The sequence below is a fragment of the Acomys russatus genome, chromosome 10 (genome assembly GCF_903995435.1).
Source record: "Acomys russatus chromosome 10, mAcoRus1.1, whole genome shotgun sequence".
Lineage (NCBI taxonomy): Eukaryota > Metazoa > Chordata > Mammalia > Rodentia > Muridae > Acomys > Acomys russatus.
This window is the reverse complement of record NC_067146.1, coordinates 64,533,768-64,550,895: the sequence shown is the minus strand read 5'-3', so window position 1 is coordinate 64,550,895 and position 17,128 is coordinate 64,533,768. Positions and strand designations below refer to the sequence as shown.

At 40.5% G+C, this 17,128-nt stretch overlaps 1 protein-coding gene across 2 annotated transcripts in view; it reads right to left on the bottom strand.

Annotated features, from left to right (window-relative positions):
• The window catches only part of LOC127194705 (broad substrate specificity ATP-binding cassette transporter ABCG2-like), a 48,910-nt gene that overhangs the window by 11,875 nt on the left and 19,907 nt on the right, over window positions 1-17,128 (bottom strand). For both annotated transcript variants that reach the window (XM_051152267.1, XM_051152268.1), the window contains 4 exons: window positions 10,021-10,080; window positions 9,144-9,258; window positions 8,462-8,614; window positions 4,784-4,941 (listed from right to left, as the gene is read on the bottom strand). In XM_051152267.1, coding sequence (XP_051008224.1) covers window positions 4,784-4,941; window positions 8,462-8,614; window positions 9,144-9,258; window positions 10,021-10,080 — 486 coding nt within the window. The remainder of the gene's footprint in view (window positions 1-4,783; window positions 4,942-8,461; window positions 8,615-9,143; window positions 9,259-10,020; window positions 10,081-17,128) is intronic.

Genomic DNA, 17,128 nt, shown 5'->3' with positions numbered 1-17,128 from the left:
CATTGGGATTGTTGGGATCCGTAGATGCCAAATTGTTTTGGTTTTAGTTAGTGTTCTTTCACTGTCCTCTTGTCATTTTGATGGCTCTGATATTGGAAGGTATTTTGTAGTGACCTTCGCTGGTTGAGAGTGGTTAATTGATGACTGATTATAAGTCAGGTGCTCTTGCCTGTGGGGATCCGGGAGTATTTCCGTGGAACAGGTAGGTGATCCGGTTTCACTCCTGGTGATTTTCCTCTGCACCTTTGGCTCCAGGCTGAGTCAGCCAGAGTAGATATCTGTTTGGACTTTACTGCTGTAATTCAGAACAGCAGTTTTGGGACCTAGAATAAGGTCTGCACACAAACGTTATGGTTGTATAAGTTGATCCCAGCTGCCTGTCCTTCCTGTGGCTTTGTAGTCCACACCCCAGGTAGTTCAGATCATCTGGGGGTGTAGCTGTCTTTTAGCTCTGTCTCTATACCCTGTAGTGGTGTCCAACCTCTCCCAGAACTATATGCCTGGACGGACCAAGGTCGCTCTTGGTCGGCAATTAGACACTGCCAGCAAGACCCACAGTTCATCTCCCGATAATGTGAGAGTACCTGCCTTGTTGGGGCCAGGAGCCTCAGCTAGGCTCTCTTGTTCGGGGAGTGCAGGGCGAAAGCCTTGTAGCTGGGAGGTTAGGGAGCTTAGGATTGCAGAGCTCTGGTGGTCACCTGCAGAACCAGATCTTCCCGCCGGGCTATGGCACTCCTCTAATGCTCTAGGTCAGCAATTAGACACTGCAAACACAACCCACCCACGTCTCCCACATCGGGAGAGTGCCTGCCTTGCTCAGGGCCCGGAGCCCGAGCTAGGTTCTCTCAATCTGGGAGTGCAGGGCCAGAGCCTTGAAGCTGGGAATTTAGGGAGCCTAGGGTTGCAGAGCTCTGGCGGTCGCCCATGGAACCAGATCTTCCCGCCGGGCTATGGCACTCCTCTAATGCTCTAGGTCAGCAATTAGACACTGCAAACACGACCCACCCACATCTCGTCTCCCTATAATGTGGGAGTGCCTGCCTTGCTCAGGGCCAGGAGCCCTGGGTAGGCTCCTTTGTTTGGGGAGTGCAGGGCCAGAGCCTTGTGGCTGGGTAGAAACAATTGGGTTGCAGAGCTCTGGCGGAAGCCAGCGGAACCCGGTCTTCCCGCAGGGCTATGATGTTCAGCTATCACTGTAGGCACGACCCAAGTCTCCTGATAGGTCTGTGGAAGCAGTCCAAGCTGGTTTCTCACTGCCTCTGTTTGCAGGCTCAGTCTACTATGATTGGTGTTAGGTTGGGCCCCGGATGGCCAGCGAGCTGCAGTAGTGCTTTAGCTGTCTCTGTTGGGTCCTGCCGCCAGTGTTTCCACTCCGCCTAGGCAGGTATCCTCCGCAGTTTGGGGTAGTGTGGAAGGAGGACCTAGGGCAGATTCACCTTCTTCACTGAGACTCCTCTGGCTGGGGACTCCGGAGAATCCCCTCCCCAAACAGCGAGTCTGTGCTTTATATACAGGCTGCAGTTTGCATGTGGATTCCGTTCCAGAGTTTGGGGAGTGCATTTAGTACCTCTGGGATGTTGCTTATCTCAGGGGGATAGGCCCCTTGTTTGGTCTGTGGCCTTTGGGGCCCCACTCACCTACAGTTTTCAAAGTCCAGCAATCTGTTGCTCCTCTTATGTCTCTGGTCTCCTCGGAGTAGATCAGATACGTGGCTCATTGGTCGGCGCCATCTTGGAATCTCTCAAGTGTGCTTTCTCTTAACTTCAATTGTCTCCTAAGATTTCCTCGCCAACCACTGCAATCCTCTTTCCAGATCTTCCCCTCGCTTTTATTTTTGAAGAGTCCTTTATTCCTGCTGTAAAAACACCTGCTCCAATCTCAACTTGATTTTCTCTTACACACATAATCTATCAGTTAATCTCAAGGTATTTGCTTCATGCCTATCTTGATGAAACAATGGTTTTACGGAAAACAAGAGTAGCCAAGAGAATTACAGTTTTGGAGATAAGTGTAAATAAAGTGGCTGTGCGAGGCCTTTGACTTGGTCCTTACAAAGAGAGGATAACCCAAGACAAACAAATCCAGCCAGGATTTATTTATTTATTTACTTATTTTTAGTTTTTTGGTTTTTCGAGATGGGGTTTCCCTATGTAGCCTTGATTACTCTGGACTCATTCTGTAGACCAGGCTGGCCTCAAACTCATTGTGATCCGCCTGCCTCTGCCTCCCAAGTGCTGGCATTAAAGGTGTGCGGCACCACCACAGGTCTCCCACCCAGGATTTCTTAAGAATGTAGCACAGCGACAGCCAAACTCGGCCAAGACAGGGTAAGCAAGTCCTCAACAGTTCCTGTGTCAACAAATATGTCTGTCAGATATATTGGACCAGAAGTATGAAGATGATTCTCCAACATTAATAGAGAGTTTTGGGTGACTATTCAGGTAGCAAACTGTCTCTATCACCTTATCATTTGGAAAGCTACTAACCGGCACTCCCGGCATACTCAGGTAATCAAGTTTATTCCTTCTCAAGTCTCTGACGAAGTTGAAGACCAGGTAGCTTAGTTTTACAATAAAGCTTAGTTGTTTAGGAGTTAAGATGTTTTAGGTCTAGATAGATGTTTTAAGTTGATAATGACAAGATGTGATGGAGATTGATTTACATTCAGAAATTTAGATGCACCAAGATAGGAAAGATGTTTTCTTCAACGCTCTCAAATACAAATAGCCAAAACACTAAGAATGTAACATTTATATAATTCCTGATTTCATCATGGTTATTCCTGCTATAGGTGGTTTATTGTATATATGTGGAATAATATAAATATGTATGTAATAAATAAAAATAAATTAATTAATTAAAAAAGAAAAAGAAAGGAGCAGAGGCAGAAATGAATCCACTAGAGTATTGACTGTCAAGTGCAGACACTGAGATGGTCTTTACAGACCACCACATCAGTCCTCTGGGAGAATGTGCATAAATATATGGAGGGTAAAGGAAAGCTTTTAATAAGGCAAGCCACACCGAAACAAGAATGCTCTGCTTGTGCATGCAGAAGCCAGAGCCTGATCTCTCACGGAGAACTGGGAGTTTTAAAGGATGTTTGAGGCAACTGTTCAGCCCCAAATTTAGAGTTGTTCAGTTTAAACAGAGACTTGAGAGACAGGCAAGATAACAAGTTTTGGTGTAAATACATCCTGGTTTCATCTCAAACTTGTCAGAATGGTCCAAGTCAGGGTGGGGCAGAGAGCACAATTGTTAGGAGTACAATCCTGACAGCCTTTGTATTAAGATGCCAGCATTTTGTCTAAAGGTCAGGAGAGTAAAGAAGCAGCTGGCCATCTTGAAAGCTTACTGTCTTTATTATCTATTTCCCCCCGATCCCTATGTCTGCCTACCAGGGAATCTAAGTCCCAGTCCCTCATTTCCCTGCTCAGAGGTCACTCTAAAAGCTGTCTGCAGTTTCGGGCCACAGACTGATTTAAATGCTTTAGAGCTGGCAAGAGGGGTGATTTAGACTGGGGAGCAGTTAAGATTTTTCATAAGAAGAGTTGCTGTAAGTCACTATGATAAAGCTGAACAGTTGACAAAGATCCAGAACATAGGGCATCACTGTGATGACAGCATGCACCGTTGGAAGATGCTATGTGAGTGAAGTAACATCTGTTACAAGTAAAAGGTCAGACTGTCAGTGCTATAAAGTAGTCACTGAGAGCATCCTAGGTGTTGAACAAAAGGGAAGTGGGTAAACAAAGGACGACATAAGATATGGCATTTGCAGGAAAGTAGATTCAACTAAAGAAAAGATATTAAGCAAGTTAAACCAGTTCCATAAAGGCAAATGTCCTTTGCTTTCTCTTTTCCAGTGTTCTTAAATTTTATAAACATAAAATAATGCATGCATAAATGACATAACTTAGTAATTCAACTGTTTAGGGGATTAAAAGTTACAGGAGCAGAACTGTAAAATGGGGAGTGAGGGAGTAAGGATGCAGCATATATTTGTGTGAAAATATCCTCATGAAACATTGGTACAATGAATACGTACAATAACATGTACAACTCAGACAGAGGAAGACAGCCTGATCAAACAGATGCATGATGAGCATTCACGCAGGACCTGTAGGATCTGGAAGGCAACAGGGAGCTTCCAGGAGGAAGCAGAGCTGGGTGAGGTTGATGCTCAGAGTGGGTCTGAGGACTGGGGACATCAGAATGAACGTATCATCTAAAAGTCCCCATTGGAGACTCCCAGACTCCAGGCCTACAGAAGCAAAATCTTCTGCATGTTTACTGGACTTCAGGTACTTAGTTTGCACAGCAGTGCTTGAAAAGGCAGATATCTGTTGTTAAGCCACCTACTCTGTGGGCTTTTGTTGTAACTGTACACTATCTTTGTAATACCCTAAGATAACTGGATTCCTGTGTCTATTTGATGGTCCAGACATATACTGACATGATCTGCCTTGGGGCCACTGGCTGTTCCCTCCATTCAGATTCTGTTGCCAGATACAACCAGGTCTCATTCCCTCACTCCTAGGTCCCTTGTCCAGTCCCGAGATCCTCCGTGACCCCCTTGCTATTTAAAAAAACAACTCAGTCCCACCACAGCCATTGTGTCCTATGTCATTATTTCATTGTTTTTAGTAGCACTTCTTTCCCATGAGCAATGTAGGAAGAAAGTCTGTTGTTTACTCCTGAGTCTCCTGCACAAAGAATAACTGCCACACAGAAGTAACCAGGTACTAAAGTAACAAAAGACCAGTGCTCTTGTAGCATGTACCTTTTCAGGAGCAAAAGGATAGCATTCGCAGTGCTTGAATCCAAACCAGTGGTAGGCTCATCCAGGAAGAGGATGGAAGGGTCAGTGATCAGCTCCATTCCGATGCTTGTCCTTTTTCTTTCTCCTCCAGAGACACCGCGAATAAACTGAGTTCCAACCTAAAGCAAGTGTCATCTTTATCAACAAGATTGAACATAGTTGCCATCACTTGGTAGACAGACATCTGCAGACCGATTGTCCCCACAAGTTTCTTGTAAGTACATGCCCTACCACTTGTCTCTTGCGGAGACAATTTATTGTCATCACTCTGAAGACTATTGGTTCACAAACAACAAAATACCCAGAGAAGGAAGTTTCTTTTTTTTAATATATTTTATTAATTTATTCATATTACATCTCAATTGTTGTCCCATCCCTTGTATGCTTCCATTCCTCCCTCCCTCCCATTTTCCCCTTATTCCCTTCCCCTATGACTGTGACTGAGGGGGACGAAGAACATTATGATGGGTGGATCTGGGCCCAGACGTCCTGCTCAAACTATGGCATCAGCCAAGGAAAATACATGCAGTAAACTTCGAACACCTACCCAGATCTACCCAAGGCCAGGACATTCTTCACAGTTGAGTGGAGAGTGGGGTTTGACTTTCACACAAACTCTGTTGCCCCATATTTGACCACATCCCCTTGATGGGGAGGCCTGGCGGCACTCAGAGGAAGGGTAGCAGTCAGTTTCTTTTTACCAGATTAGTAAACTAAGGTTCTGGTTAGAGCTGCAAGGAGGCCTGACCTGAAATAAAGTCCCTGCTCTTGACAGTTCCTTATTCCTCAGAAGGCTGCAATTTCTTTTTTCAGACAGTGTTTCTCATCAACTTGTCTAGGTTTCAGGAAGCCCCATCCTTTCCTCCCCAGTACTAAGATCACAAGTGTGCACCACATGAGGCTGCTTTTACTTGGCCTCTGGGGACTGAAGTCAGGTCCTCATGCTTGTAAGCAGGTGACCAACTGAGCTATTCCTTCAGCTGACATGTTTTATTTTAAGGTAGTGAATGGATGAGAACACAAAAAGATACAGTAAAATTTCAGCCTGAAACAGGCAATCAAGAGGAAAAGGGAGCTCTCTAACCATAATCCAGAACCTGAACCTTTTTATCTCTCCCAATGGTCCCTAAGTGAACTGAGATGGGATGAGGTGGAAAGGTCACATCCTACCATACCATTTAAGTACTTTTCAGTCCACAGTTTGATGCTGTCTCAAACTAATTCACTGTACAACTCCTTAGTCATCTTTCAGAAAAATCCAAAAGGTAAGATATTCCACAGAAAATCTGGATCAATCTTTTCTTTTCAACCACTCATTGTCATTATGAAAGTGCAATAGCAAAGACAGAGAGGCAGAATGTGGTAAATGATTCTGAAATCACACTGCTCAAGGGAGTTATAATGTAATGATATTTGTAACCTTTGACTGGGTTCTAAAAAACTGAATTAGAAGAGACTTTTGGAGACAAGTGAAAGAATAGGATATGATTTTTTTTCCATTTTGTTAATGGTAGTCCAGTATGTAGTTAAATGTCCTCCTTCATAGATTTATTTATTTATTTTGTTGAAGCAAGGCCCAACAAAGATGCTGATTCTCAAATGCTGATTTCAGTGCCTTGAAATTTGGTTATTGCCCTGCCATGGGTATTGTTAGGAATGTTGAACTATCTTCTGTAACCATGTGATGATATTGAATGTTCCCAATTACCCCCCAATTGGCTAAATAGTGAAGCTGGAGATTGTGACTGGGCAGAAGAGAGGGAAGCAGAGTTTTAGGTTCTGTGCTTGGGTTTGAGGGAAGAAGAGGAGGAGATGATAGAGGAGCTGGAAAAGATGTAACAAGAGGATAGGAAACTAGAGAGAGAGGAGTCTCCATGAGGCAAGATGGCGATAAACACACGACTGTAAGGAAAGACTGATGGAGCAGAAGACACAAGGAATCATGAGAGTAGCAACTTATTTGCTTTTAAGTGGTTTTAAAGATACTAGGGGTAGAGTAGCTCAGAATCTGCCCAGCGTAGTGCCTATAACTGCATAATAAATCAGAGTCTCAGTGTGTCAGTCACTGGAGAACTAGCTGGTTAAAGGAAATTGCTACAGAAATAATTTCATGTATTAATTAATATAAAAAGAATAATTCTTTCTAGACCATTTATTCAGTGTTACTTTTAGAATCTAGAGCTTTCTACAGACGAAGCACATTCTCTATCACTGAGTTACACTCCCAGACTCGTGTCTGGTTTTTATAGGTACATAACAAGTATTGAATGTTAAAGGACTATAAAGTTTATGTTAAATTATTCCAGCAAGAAATAGCAAGAAGAGCCTATTGGCATAAGATATTAACAACTGAGAAAACTATATGAATATTATTAACCAATTATAACATTATTTATCTAACAATTTTGATCTTATATAAAACAGACTATGTATCTGCATTTTTATACTTAGTGTTTTATAAAAATATTTTAATAATTTAGATTATATTAATTCTAAGAAGTCAATAAGTATCTTCCTATATTTTCCTGGGAATCCAAACAACTAACATATAACAATGACTGCTTAAAGATAAAGAATAATATGGACATACAATCCAGTAATACAGCACTTGCCTAACATGAATGAGGCCCAAGAAACAATAGCCAGTACCATACACGTTTTTTTAAAGGAAAGAAATAAAAAAACAAGAGTCAAGAAAAAAATCATTCTAGAAAGGCAAAATTAATCAATTGAATGGGGCCAAAGCAAAGCAAGCACAGTAACTCAGAAATAAAGTCAAATGGCATCATCATCCAAAAGTTAATTTTTCTCGACAAAGTATACAACACATGAAAGACTGCTAGAAAGTACCAAGAGAAGCAACAGTTCCCTATCACCATTATCCATAGCCTCTGAGGGAGAAAATGGTTATGGGTAGGAGAGGGTTAAATTACAGCCATTGCATTTTCACCCAATGCCCAAATGTCTGCTCAGCCAAAACTGTATGGACTGGACACTTGTAAAGTTCATTACTGCCCCATTCCTCTTCCTGATCCTGACAAACATTCAAAAGAAGCACCTTCTCCATTTTTGTTACTCACTAAACCCTTGAGTGTAGGAATCTGGAAACAAATGCTGACAGTAGGCAAAGAAGAAAGGAGAGTTATGAGGAAAGGAGGAGAATAAAACTTTCAAAAAAGAAAGAAAGATTACAGATAAAGAACTTGAATATTGGACAAATTGTAAGTAAATCCTAATGTGACCAAATACAGTATTGGAAGCCCAGTCACAGAATAAGGATGCATGCAGAGCAAGGCCCTTTGGATTCTGGTCTTTCTTGTTTCAGAACTATTCAACAATAAGTAGCAGACCGTTTAATACAGACATATATAACAAGCTGTGACTTGAAGAAAACAGTAGTAGAAGTTTATAGAAAAAGCTATATGAGACATATTTCCCTGGGGGACCAAACTCCATTTCCAGGAATCAGTTATTATTAGTTTTTTTACTTTAATATCTATCTTATTTTATATCGCCAGTTCCTGTCTCATCATACAGAAAGAAATTACTTTTGGCCATAGAAATTATAAGAAATTGTCACTTAAAGCTTTGCATACATAGAGTATCTCCTGGCCATGATACTAAGAAGGGTTTTCATACCTTAGAATCTGCTACTTTCTCCAGACCTAACTCTTTAATGATCTTGTTAATCAGTTCATTTTTTTCGTGATTCCTCATAGTCATTGGAAGGCGAAGAGCTGCTGAGAACTGAAGGTTTTCTCTCACTGTCAGGGTGCCCATCACAATGTCATCCTTAAGGCAAGGTGGCATTTTAGTGAGATATGTGAGTCTTTTCTACTACTAACTTGAACATATATAGTTCAATCCATACACATAACACATCCAAGGTAACATTCTGGCTTGGTAAACTGCAACTTCTCTTAAGTTGCAGTAACTGTATACACAGACACTTGCAAAGTTCAATGACATCATTTTCATCACCCAGCTGTACACGCAAATAGGACACATGTCAAACCAGTACTAGAAATTCAATGCTGCCTAGTGGAAGGATTTGTCAATTGGAAGAAACAAAATGAAGAAAGAGTAAAAAAAAATTTTTTGAAATTGTATAGGCATCAGATCTGATACCACTTCCCAACAGATTCATATCCCAGGCCCACTCTGTAATTCCCTTTGATATCACCCCCAGTGCAATGGAAGTTTATGAAAATCTGATGGAAATACATTGATTCTATGAACATGTTTTATATCTGATTGGAGGCTAACTAAAATATAATCTAATGCACTTGTACATACATTGCCCAAATATGGTTATACTCACTTGAACCACATAACCTGAACTGCATTTGAAATTGGCAGGTTGAGGTTCCCCATTTATCAAAACATCTCCAGATAATCCTCGTGGATCCTTCCTTGCTGCTAAGACATCTAGCAACCTGCAAGGGACATGCATGTTATAAGGATTTTTCTCCATCACCAGAGGCCATATTGCTTACTTGCTCTAAATGCAAATTCTGCCAATGTTCACATTGATCTAAATGATAAGTTTATAATTTAAAAACAACATTATAGGCTGACCATGGTTGCACAAACCTTTTACCCCAGCCATTGGGAGGCAGAGGAAGAAGGTTGTGTGTTAGTTCTATGCCAACCTAGTCTTACATAGTGAGTTCTAACCCAGCCACAGCTACATAGCTACGATCCTGTCTCATAATCAATCAAGAAAAGCAAAAGAAAAATAAGTTATAAATTCTCAATTTCCTGTTCATTAAGTGCTACAGCAAAGTCCAAATTATGAAAGCAAGAAAACATTGACTTAAATAGTAAGATTCCCCCAAATGACCTTTTTGGTTAATGGTCCTTGGAGATCACAACCCAGGCAACATGTTGTTTTTGAGTCCTCATGTCTTAACCTCATACCTTCACTACATGCCTTCATTTTATATATTACATCATTCTTTTACCTACTCACTAGCCCATAATATGTCTACCAGTATATGCCAATCACTTCCTCATATGCTAATATTAAAGCTGACCTAATACAGCTTTCTGGTCCTTGGGACAAAACCTTGAGAAAGTTCAACCCCATATTATCTACAACACAGACCACATACACACTTCAAATAATCAGCCAACACCTGGTCACGTGAATGTGACACTTAATGAACAGAAAAGGCTTATTTTTATGTTATACTCACGAAGACTTGCCTCCGCCTGTGGGTCCCAGAATGGCATTGAGGCCAGGTTTCATGATCCCACTAGAAACAAAACCATACTACTTTAATGTTGAACTTTACATGAAATTTCTTAAATTTACCATCTGCACTAAACACATTGATAAAGGAGGATGAAACTGTGAACTAGCACAACCTCCTAAAGAAAAAGAATCCCTGATACTAGAAGTTGGTCCTTCTCCAGTCCTTTCTTTGTCTTGTAACTTCATCTTGAAACAACTTAATCCTTTGAAAATGGTATGGCCAATGTTCCAGTTTCCTTGATGTTAAGTTGGGGCTGCAACTCAGAGGTGGAACCCATAACTAAAATACATGACCCTGGGCTCAGTCCCAGCAGCAGCAACTGAAAGTCTTTTAAATAAAGATTCTAACATAAGAGTCTTGAAATAACAGATTCCTGAAATGAGTAAGGAAGATTCGGAGAGGATCTTTGAGATTCTTTCCAAATATACCTGTTAACCAATATAAAGTCCACAACAGTTTTTTGAGTAAAGATCATTAGTATACCTAAATTATTTTCACTTACTATCTAGCCAAGTTCAGCACAATCAATACTTGAGGCATTCCAGTGGGTGATATTTTCATTATTAAGATTTAATCAGACTAAGGAGTCAAAGCATTTTAAATCGAAGTCTCAATGTCAGGGAAGAAGTGTCACCAGTACTAAATACTAAAGTTATAACGGCAGTTAGATATGATGGCTCAATGGATAAAACTCTAGCTGTGGAAGACTGAAGCCCAGAAATCGGTCCCCAGAAGCCATGATGGAAGCAGAGAACTGATTCCCCAAAGTTGTTCTGTGACCTCCATATGTGTGTCCTGGTCTGTCTGTCTCTGTCTGCCTCTCTTTCTCTCTCATAACACTCACTCACACACACACACACACACACACACACACACACACACACACACACGCGCGCGCGCGTACACACACAAATAAATAAATATTAAACAATGAAAGTTGTTACTAGTTAGAGAGGGAAACACATAATCTTGAAAGACACCATCTCCATCCCTGTGAAATGTTTAATAATAACTTATAGGCACATCACATAGACCAGCTTCAGGAAGAGAGAAGAGAATGTCTTGGTGGCTCTGAAGTAGTGAAAATTGAGTTGGTGGGGAACAGTTAGTTAAAGGAAACAATTGTTGGTGAACAATTAGATAAAGGACCTAATTGTTGAAGAGAGAGTAAGGAACAGAGGAGGAAAAGAAACATTAAGGCCCAGGCATAAATTGTGGTACAAAATTGAAAGGTATTCTAGCCCAGGAGAACTTTATTTTTCTATTCTCCCTCTTACAGCAACTCCAGTACTTTATTTAAAGTGAAGTCAATTTTTTCATTAAAGATTACATCATGATTTTTTCAGCTTTTATGATCAATTGAGCATTAAAAAAAACAACAGAGCAAGAAATTAGTCTAACAAAGGAATACAAACAGTGATATATACAACAAAGCATACAGCAAAAGTCAATCACAATCCAAGTAATCATCAGCATGACCTGATAATTATTTTTAAACTATACTCAGAAAATTTAATCAGAAATTTCCCTGGACTTTGAATCATTGTGCTTACATGATTGTCACAGTCACACAGAAAAATGTGACTGACTTCTAATCCTAAACTAACAGGTGTACTATCCATCTTTATCCAAGTCTGAGCTAACTGCTAAGGGGTCATCTATTATAAAATATCTGTAAAGCATGACCTTCCAAGCCCACTTCTATTGCTCTCAAAGCATATTCTAATGAAACCTTTGATAAGAACAAGTTTTACTTTTCTACAGCCAACAATATTTAACCAGGTATTGTTATATCAAAGTCTTAACTTTCTTTTCAAGTAGTTTCTGCCTGTGTGTTCACAATAGTCAGACTCAAAACTTCCTCATTGCCTCAAGCCTTTGGCCAGATGCCTTCTTTCCACATTCTCTGTGGGGAAAAGTTTTCCAGTGTGAATTTCATTAGGGCATGAGAAATAAAGAGAAAGAGAGTTTTAAGAGAAAAAGAAGATTTCAAAGTAGTTTTTAGGAAAAACTATTCCATATATAGACATGGACCAAAGATAATATTTAAGGACAGTACTGATCAGCCAAAGTTCTTTGGAACATTGTGAAACAAAGCCTCAACCACTGTTATTGATGTTTAAAGATCATATTGGCCAATTAGAGATCTTTGGAACTTTGTCTAGCAAGGCCTCTACCATTTGGCCTCATTTCTGTGCAGGCAGACAATACACAGCCATATGTTTCAACAAATTAAATAAATATTTATATTGCCTAAGATGGAACAATCACAACAATGTTGACTCTGAGGGCATCTAAGAAAGTACAAATTCTATCCTAATAGGGACAAGTAGGAGGGCTAAAGAAAACAAACAAGAAAAGGGAGAATTAAAGGTAGGCCTATTGCAGCTGCATGGGAATGATGAAGAGAGGTCTGAGTTGGCTCATCCAGTATTCTGCTGTCATGTTTATCTCCTGGAAATGTTAAGTAGGTCGAGATGTATTCCAAAGAGAACACAGTATCAAACCAGTGGAAAGCCAAAATTTCCAAACACTTCATTCAGATGATGACTAAAAAGACCTTTCTTATGATTATACTTTCTCATGAGCAAGAAACTCTCCAGCACATCTGTCACCCTGCAGTTACATCCAAGAGAAATTCAGTATTTATTGCCTGCTGTACCTGATATATCACAACTATAAAATGGCTGGTGGGGGTTAACTGATGTATCTCTCAGTGAAATATCAAACAAATATAACAACAGGTCATTAAGGCTCAATCAAGCTATAAAAATGTGCTACCCTTCCAACACACTGTCCAACATACAGACACAGAAATGCCAGGGTAAACTTTCAGTGTGCATGTATTTATACCTCTTGATGTATCTCATTTTGGCTTATGGTTCCTGAAAGCTAGATGTCCACAGCAGTTGGGAGGGTATGTCAGCAGACGTGGGACACTGAGAACTCACATCTCAGCAGCTGATAGAAAACAGAGACTGTAACAAGCAAAGTAAACCCTCCAAACCAGCCCACTTCCTCCAACAAGACTCCGCCTCCTAAAGGTTCCATAACCTCTCCAAACAGTGCTGTCAACTGGGGACTAAGTGTATGAGCCTGCGGGGCACACTTCTCATTCACAACAATAAATGAAAGAAGAAATGACACAGCTTTTCCCAAGTGAAATGAAAACTATGAGATGGTGAACATAGAAAATACCCCTTTAGCAACTATCACAGTGGCAGCTGGACCCAGAAGGAGTCATCACAGAGTCTCCAACTCACAAGTTTCTGTTTAGTGAGGAATAGGGGCTGGAAGAATGCCAGGAGACTCTTCCACATAGTACCAGTCAAGTACAGCCTCAAATTGTGACATTATGGTATAGCTTCCATATCTCCAGTGGATGGAACATCACGCTGGATGAAATATGGATTTGATTGAAGAATAAAAGCACAAGATATGACAGCCAATCAACTGTGAGGAATGTTTGGAGGCACAACTGCCCTTGTCACGAGGCTGCCAGTCAACTGGGCAATTACACGAGAGAAGGTTCTTCTTTCTAGAAAACTTGCACTGGAGTAATTGGAGATACAAGAGTGCCAAGTGGAGAGTCCAGTTTAAAAGGATCCCCTAAACCACTGCTGACCATGGGTACAAGAAGAGATGCTGGCAACAGCAAAGTCAGCGGGGAACTAACAGAAACTGGGTGAAGTGTTGTGTTCCTATAAATTTAATTCTGAAATTATTTCAAAATAAGTTGCTTAATAATCTTCCCAAGAGTATAATGAATCCCCCATGCCCAGTTACTTGAAAGATACACAAGTCTTGTGATGCTGACTGCTTCCACACCACTTCAGCACTGGGGAAGGAAACTCAGGTGTCAATATGGATACAAAGTAAGTGAAAGAGAAAGACTATACACCAAGGAGGAAAATCTTTGGCATTCTCATGGACAGATTTTGTCTTGTTTTCTTCTCACACAGGAAAAGAATTTTTTTTAAAGACCCAAAGAAAAATTGATTCCCATTCATCATTTTGGAATATAATAGCCATTTTGAATCAATCACAGAATTAAAGTAACAAAAGCAATCTATTCTGCACCACACTCTATTTGTTTGAAGCCGAGACACAGAAGTAAGGCTAGAAATCCTGCAAGAAAACAGGAAGGACCATTCTCATGCACACACAAACCAGATGTGAGTGGGCAAGAATACTAATTCCAGCTGTCCCTTAAATTGTGAACATTGAAACAAAAAACAAGAAAAAAATGAGATATGTCTACACTTTATTAGTCTAAGAGATAGTAAAACAAGTTTTCTTTGGATACTATGCATGCCATTCTACCATGTTTATGGTATGGTGTGGAGATCTTGATGCACTCAGTGTACTGAGCCACTGCTTCTAACTGCTTGAAGGAAATCACAAGGGAAAGGTAGTATGACTGAGGGGTATAGCACCTGTCTAGCATGCCCAAAGTTCTAAGTTTGATCCTTGATATTACACACACAACATGTACACACACACACACACACGGTACCATCTAACAGTATATATTGTAAATCTATTCAAATAGTACATACTTAATTGATGTCACCTTCTTTATCTTTCAATACAAATGTGAAAGGAAGGCAGGGGGACTGGGGACTGAACCCACAGCCTTGTATATGTCAGACAAGCCATCTACCACTAAGCTACATCCTAGGTTATTATGTTTCACAAAAGATTGTCAGTTTTTCATAAGTCAATTCTACCTAAGCATATACAAAAATTAGCAGACCTCTCCTTTTCTACTTTGTTGAAATTAACCAACATAAGAAAGAAAAAGGAGGCATGACTCTAGTAGAAGTTTTGGTTTCTTTAAAAATTCAGTTATGTTATGTAAATATGTTTTTTTTAACTTCTAGTGTTGCATATTAGGCTGTTTTAGTTTGTCCACCGCTGGTAACAGCCTCATGCAGCTGAAAGAGGGGCATGGTCTTCACCAGTGGGAGTGAGTGGAATTCTGAGGACTCTGGGACAGTATTAATACCAAATCCCAGAGAGAGGAAGGGGATTAAAGAAGATAGACAGAAGAGGAAGAACACTTCTTGTTCATCCTGCTGTGTTTGCTGTTGCTGGTCTGCTAGATATCCTGACTACTGAGATGGTTATTTCCAAAAGAGCCCAATGACCCTAACCAGCTGGAACTAAGTCTAAAAAAGTCTATGTGCTGTGTTCCTTCTAGCCTTTTTTCTCTCCTACAGAGGGCCCAGGGGTTGCAAGGGAGCTAGCAGTATAAGGAACCTCATGTAAAGTAGAGTTTAAAGCAGCATCTACACAGACAGCACATTAGGCCCCATGGATAGTTGTAAGTCTGCAATGTTTCTAGCTTCAGGCCAACCTAGTCTCAGATCCATCATTTTTTTGCCACCCACATCCAACAAATTTCTCTCATATTTTGTCATTTTCCTGTTCTCTAGAGGAAGCAGATTGGTACAAACAAGGTGTAAATGTAGTTCCATATAAAACATCAATAAAACAGAAGTATGTGATTTTACATAGGTCTGTAATTATATTAGATCAAAGAATTCATATTTATTTGCTCCCCAGCCTAGGAGAGACAAAAAGAGGCTGTCTGAAAAAAAAAAACTCAGTTTCATTTATTAACATCATACTGGCAAACTATAGACTCAACTCTAGAAACCAAGCAAAGATTAACAAGCCAATGGCATCTGAGAGGCCAGGGGTGACAGGTTCTACAGAAATATTTACTCTCCACGAGTCCCTACTTTTAATACCACATTCTGAATATAAATTCATTGCTTGATGAAATAATAAATATCACATATTACTAAGTGCTTTTAACAGAGAACTGGCTACATTAAGTTGGATCCCATATCCTCATCACTTTGGCTTCAATAATATAACTTCAGCCAAACTAGAGGTGTCTTAAATTTTCATGGTTTTTGCCTTTTTTTTAAGATGGAGTCTCATGTAGCTCAGCATGACGTTGAGTTTCAATCCCCCTGCCCCCTTGCTGGTGCATGGTTTGATGTGGTTCTGGGAACTGAACCCATTATTCATCCCATACGCACAGCACAGCTTTGTGCATGCTAAGGAAGCATGCCACAAACTGAGCCATATCCCAAGCCCCTTGACATGACGTTGCTATAGAGGGAAAGTCCCAAGTAAATCCTTAAAGACAACAATCGCCCACCTTACCATAAATAAGTCATTTCTTTCTTTTTTTTTTCTTTTCCTTTATTAATTTATTCTTCTTACATCTCAATGGTTATCCCATCCCTTGTATCCTCCCATTCTTCCCTCCCTCCCATTTTCCCCTTACTCCCCTCCCCTATGACTGTGACTGAGGGAGACTTCCTCCCCCTTTATATGCTCATAGGGTATCAAGTCTCTTCTTGGTAGACTGCTATCCTTCCTCTGAGTGCCACCAGATCTCCCCCTTCAGGGGGCATAGTCAAATATGAGGCACCAGAGTACGTGTGAAAGCCATACCCCACTCTACACTCAACTGTGGAGAATGTTCAGACCATTGGCTAGATCTGGGTAGGGGTTTAAAGTTTACCTCCTGTATTGTCCTTGGCTGGTGCCATAGTTTGAGCAGGACCCCTGGGCCCAAATCTGCCTATCATAATGTTCTTCTTGTAGGTTTCTAGGACCCTCTGGATCTTTCTACTTTGCTATTCTCCCATGCTTCTCTCATCTAGAGTCCCAATAGGATGTCCTCCCCTCTGTCCCAGTTTCCTGGTAAGTGAAGGCTTTCATGGAACATGCCCCTTGGGCTAGTATGCAGATATAAGTGAGTATATACCATTTGAGTCTTTCTGCTTCTGGGTTAACTCACTCATTATGATCATTTCTAGCTCAATTCATTTGTCCACAAATTTTGGAAATTTTTTGTTTTTAATAGCCAAGTAGTATTCCATAGTGTATATGTACCACAGTTTCTTTATCCACTCTTCTACTGAGGGACACTTAGGCTGTTTCCATGTTCTGGCTATTATGAATAAGGCTGCTATGAACATGGTTGAACAAATTTTCTTGTTGTGTGCTGGAGCATCTTCTGGGT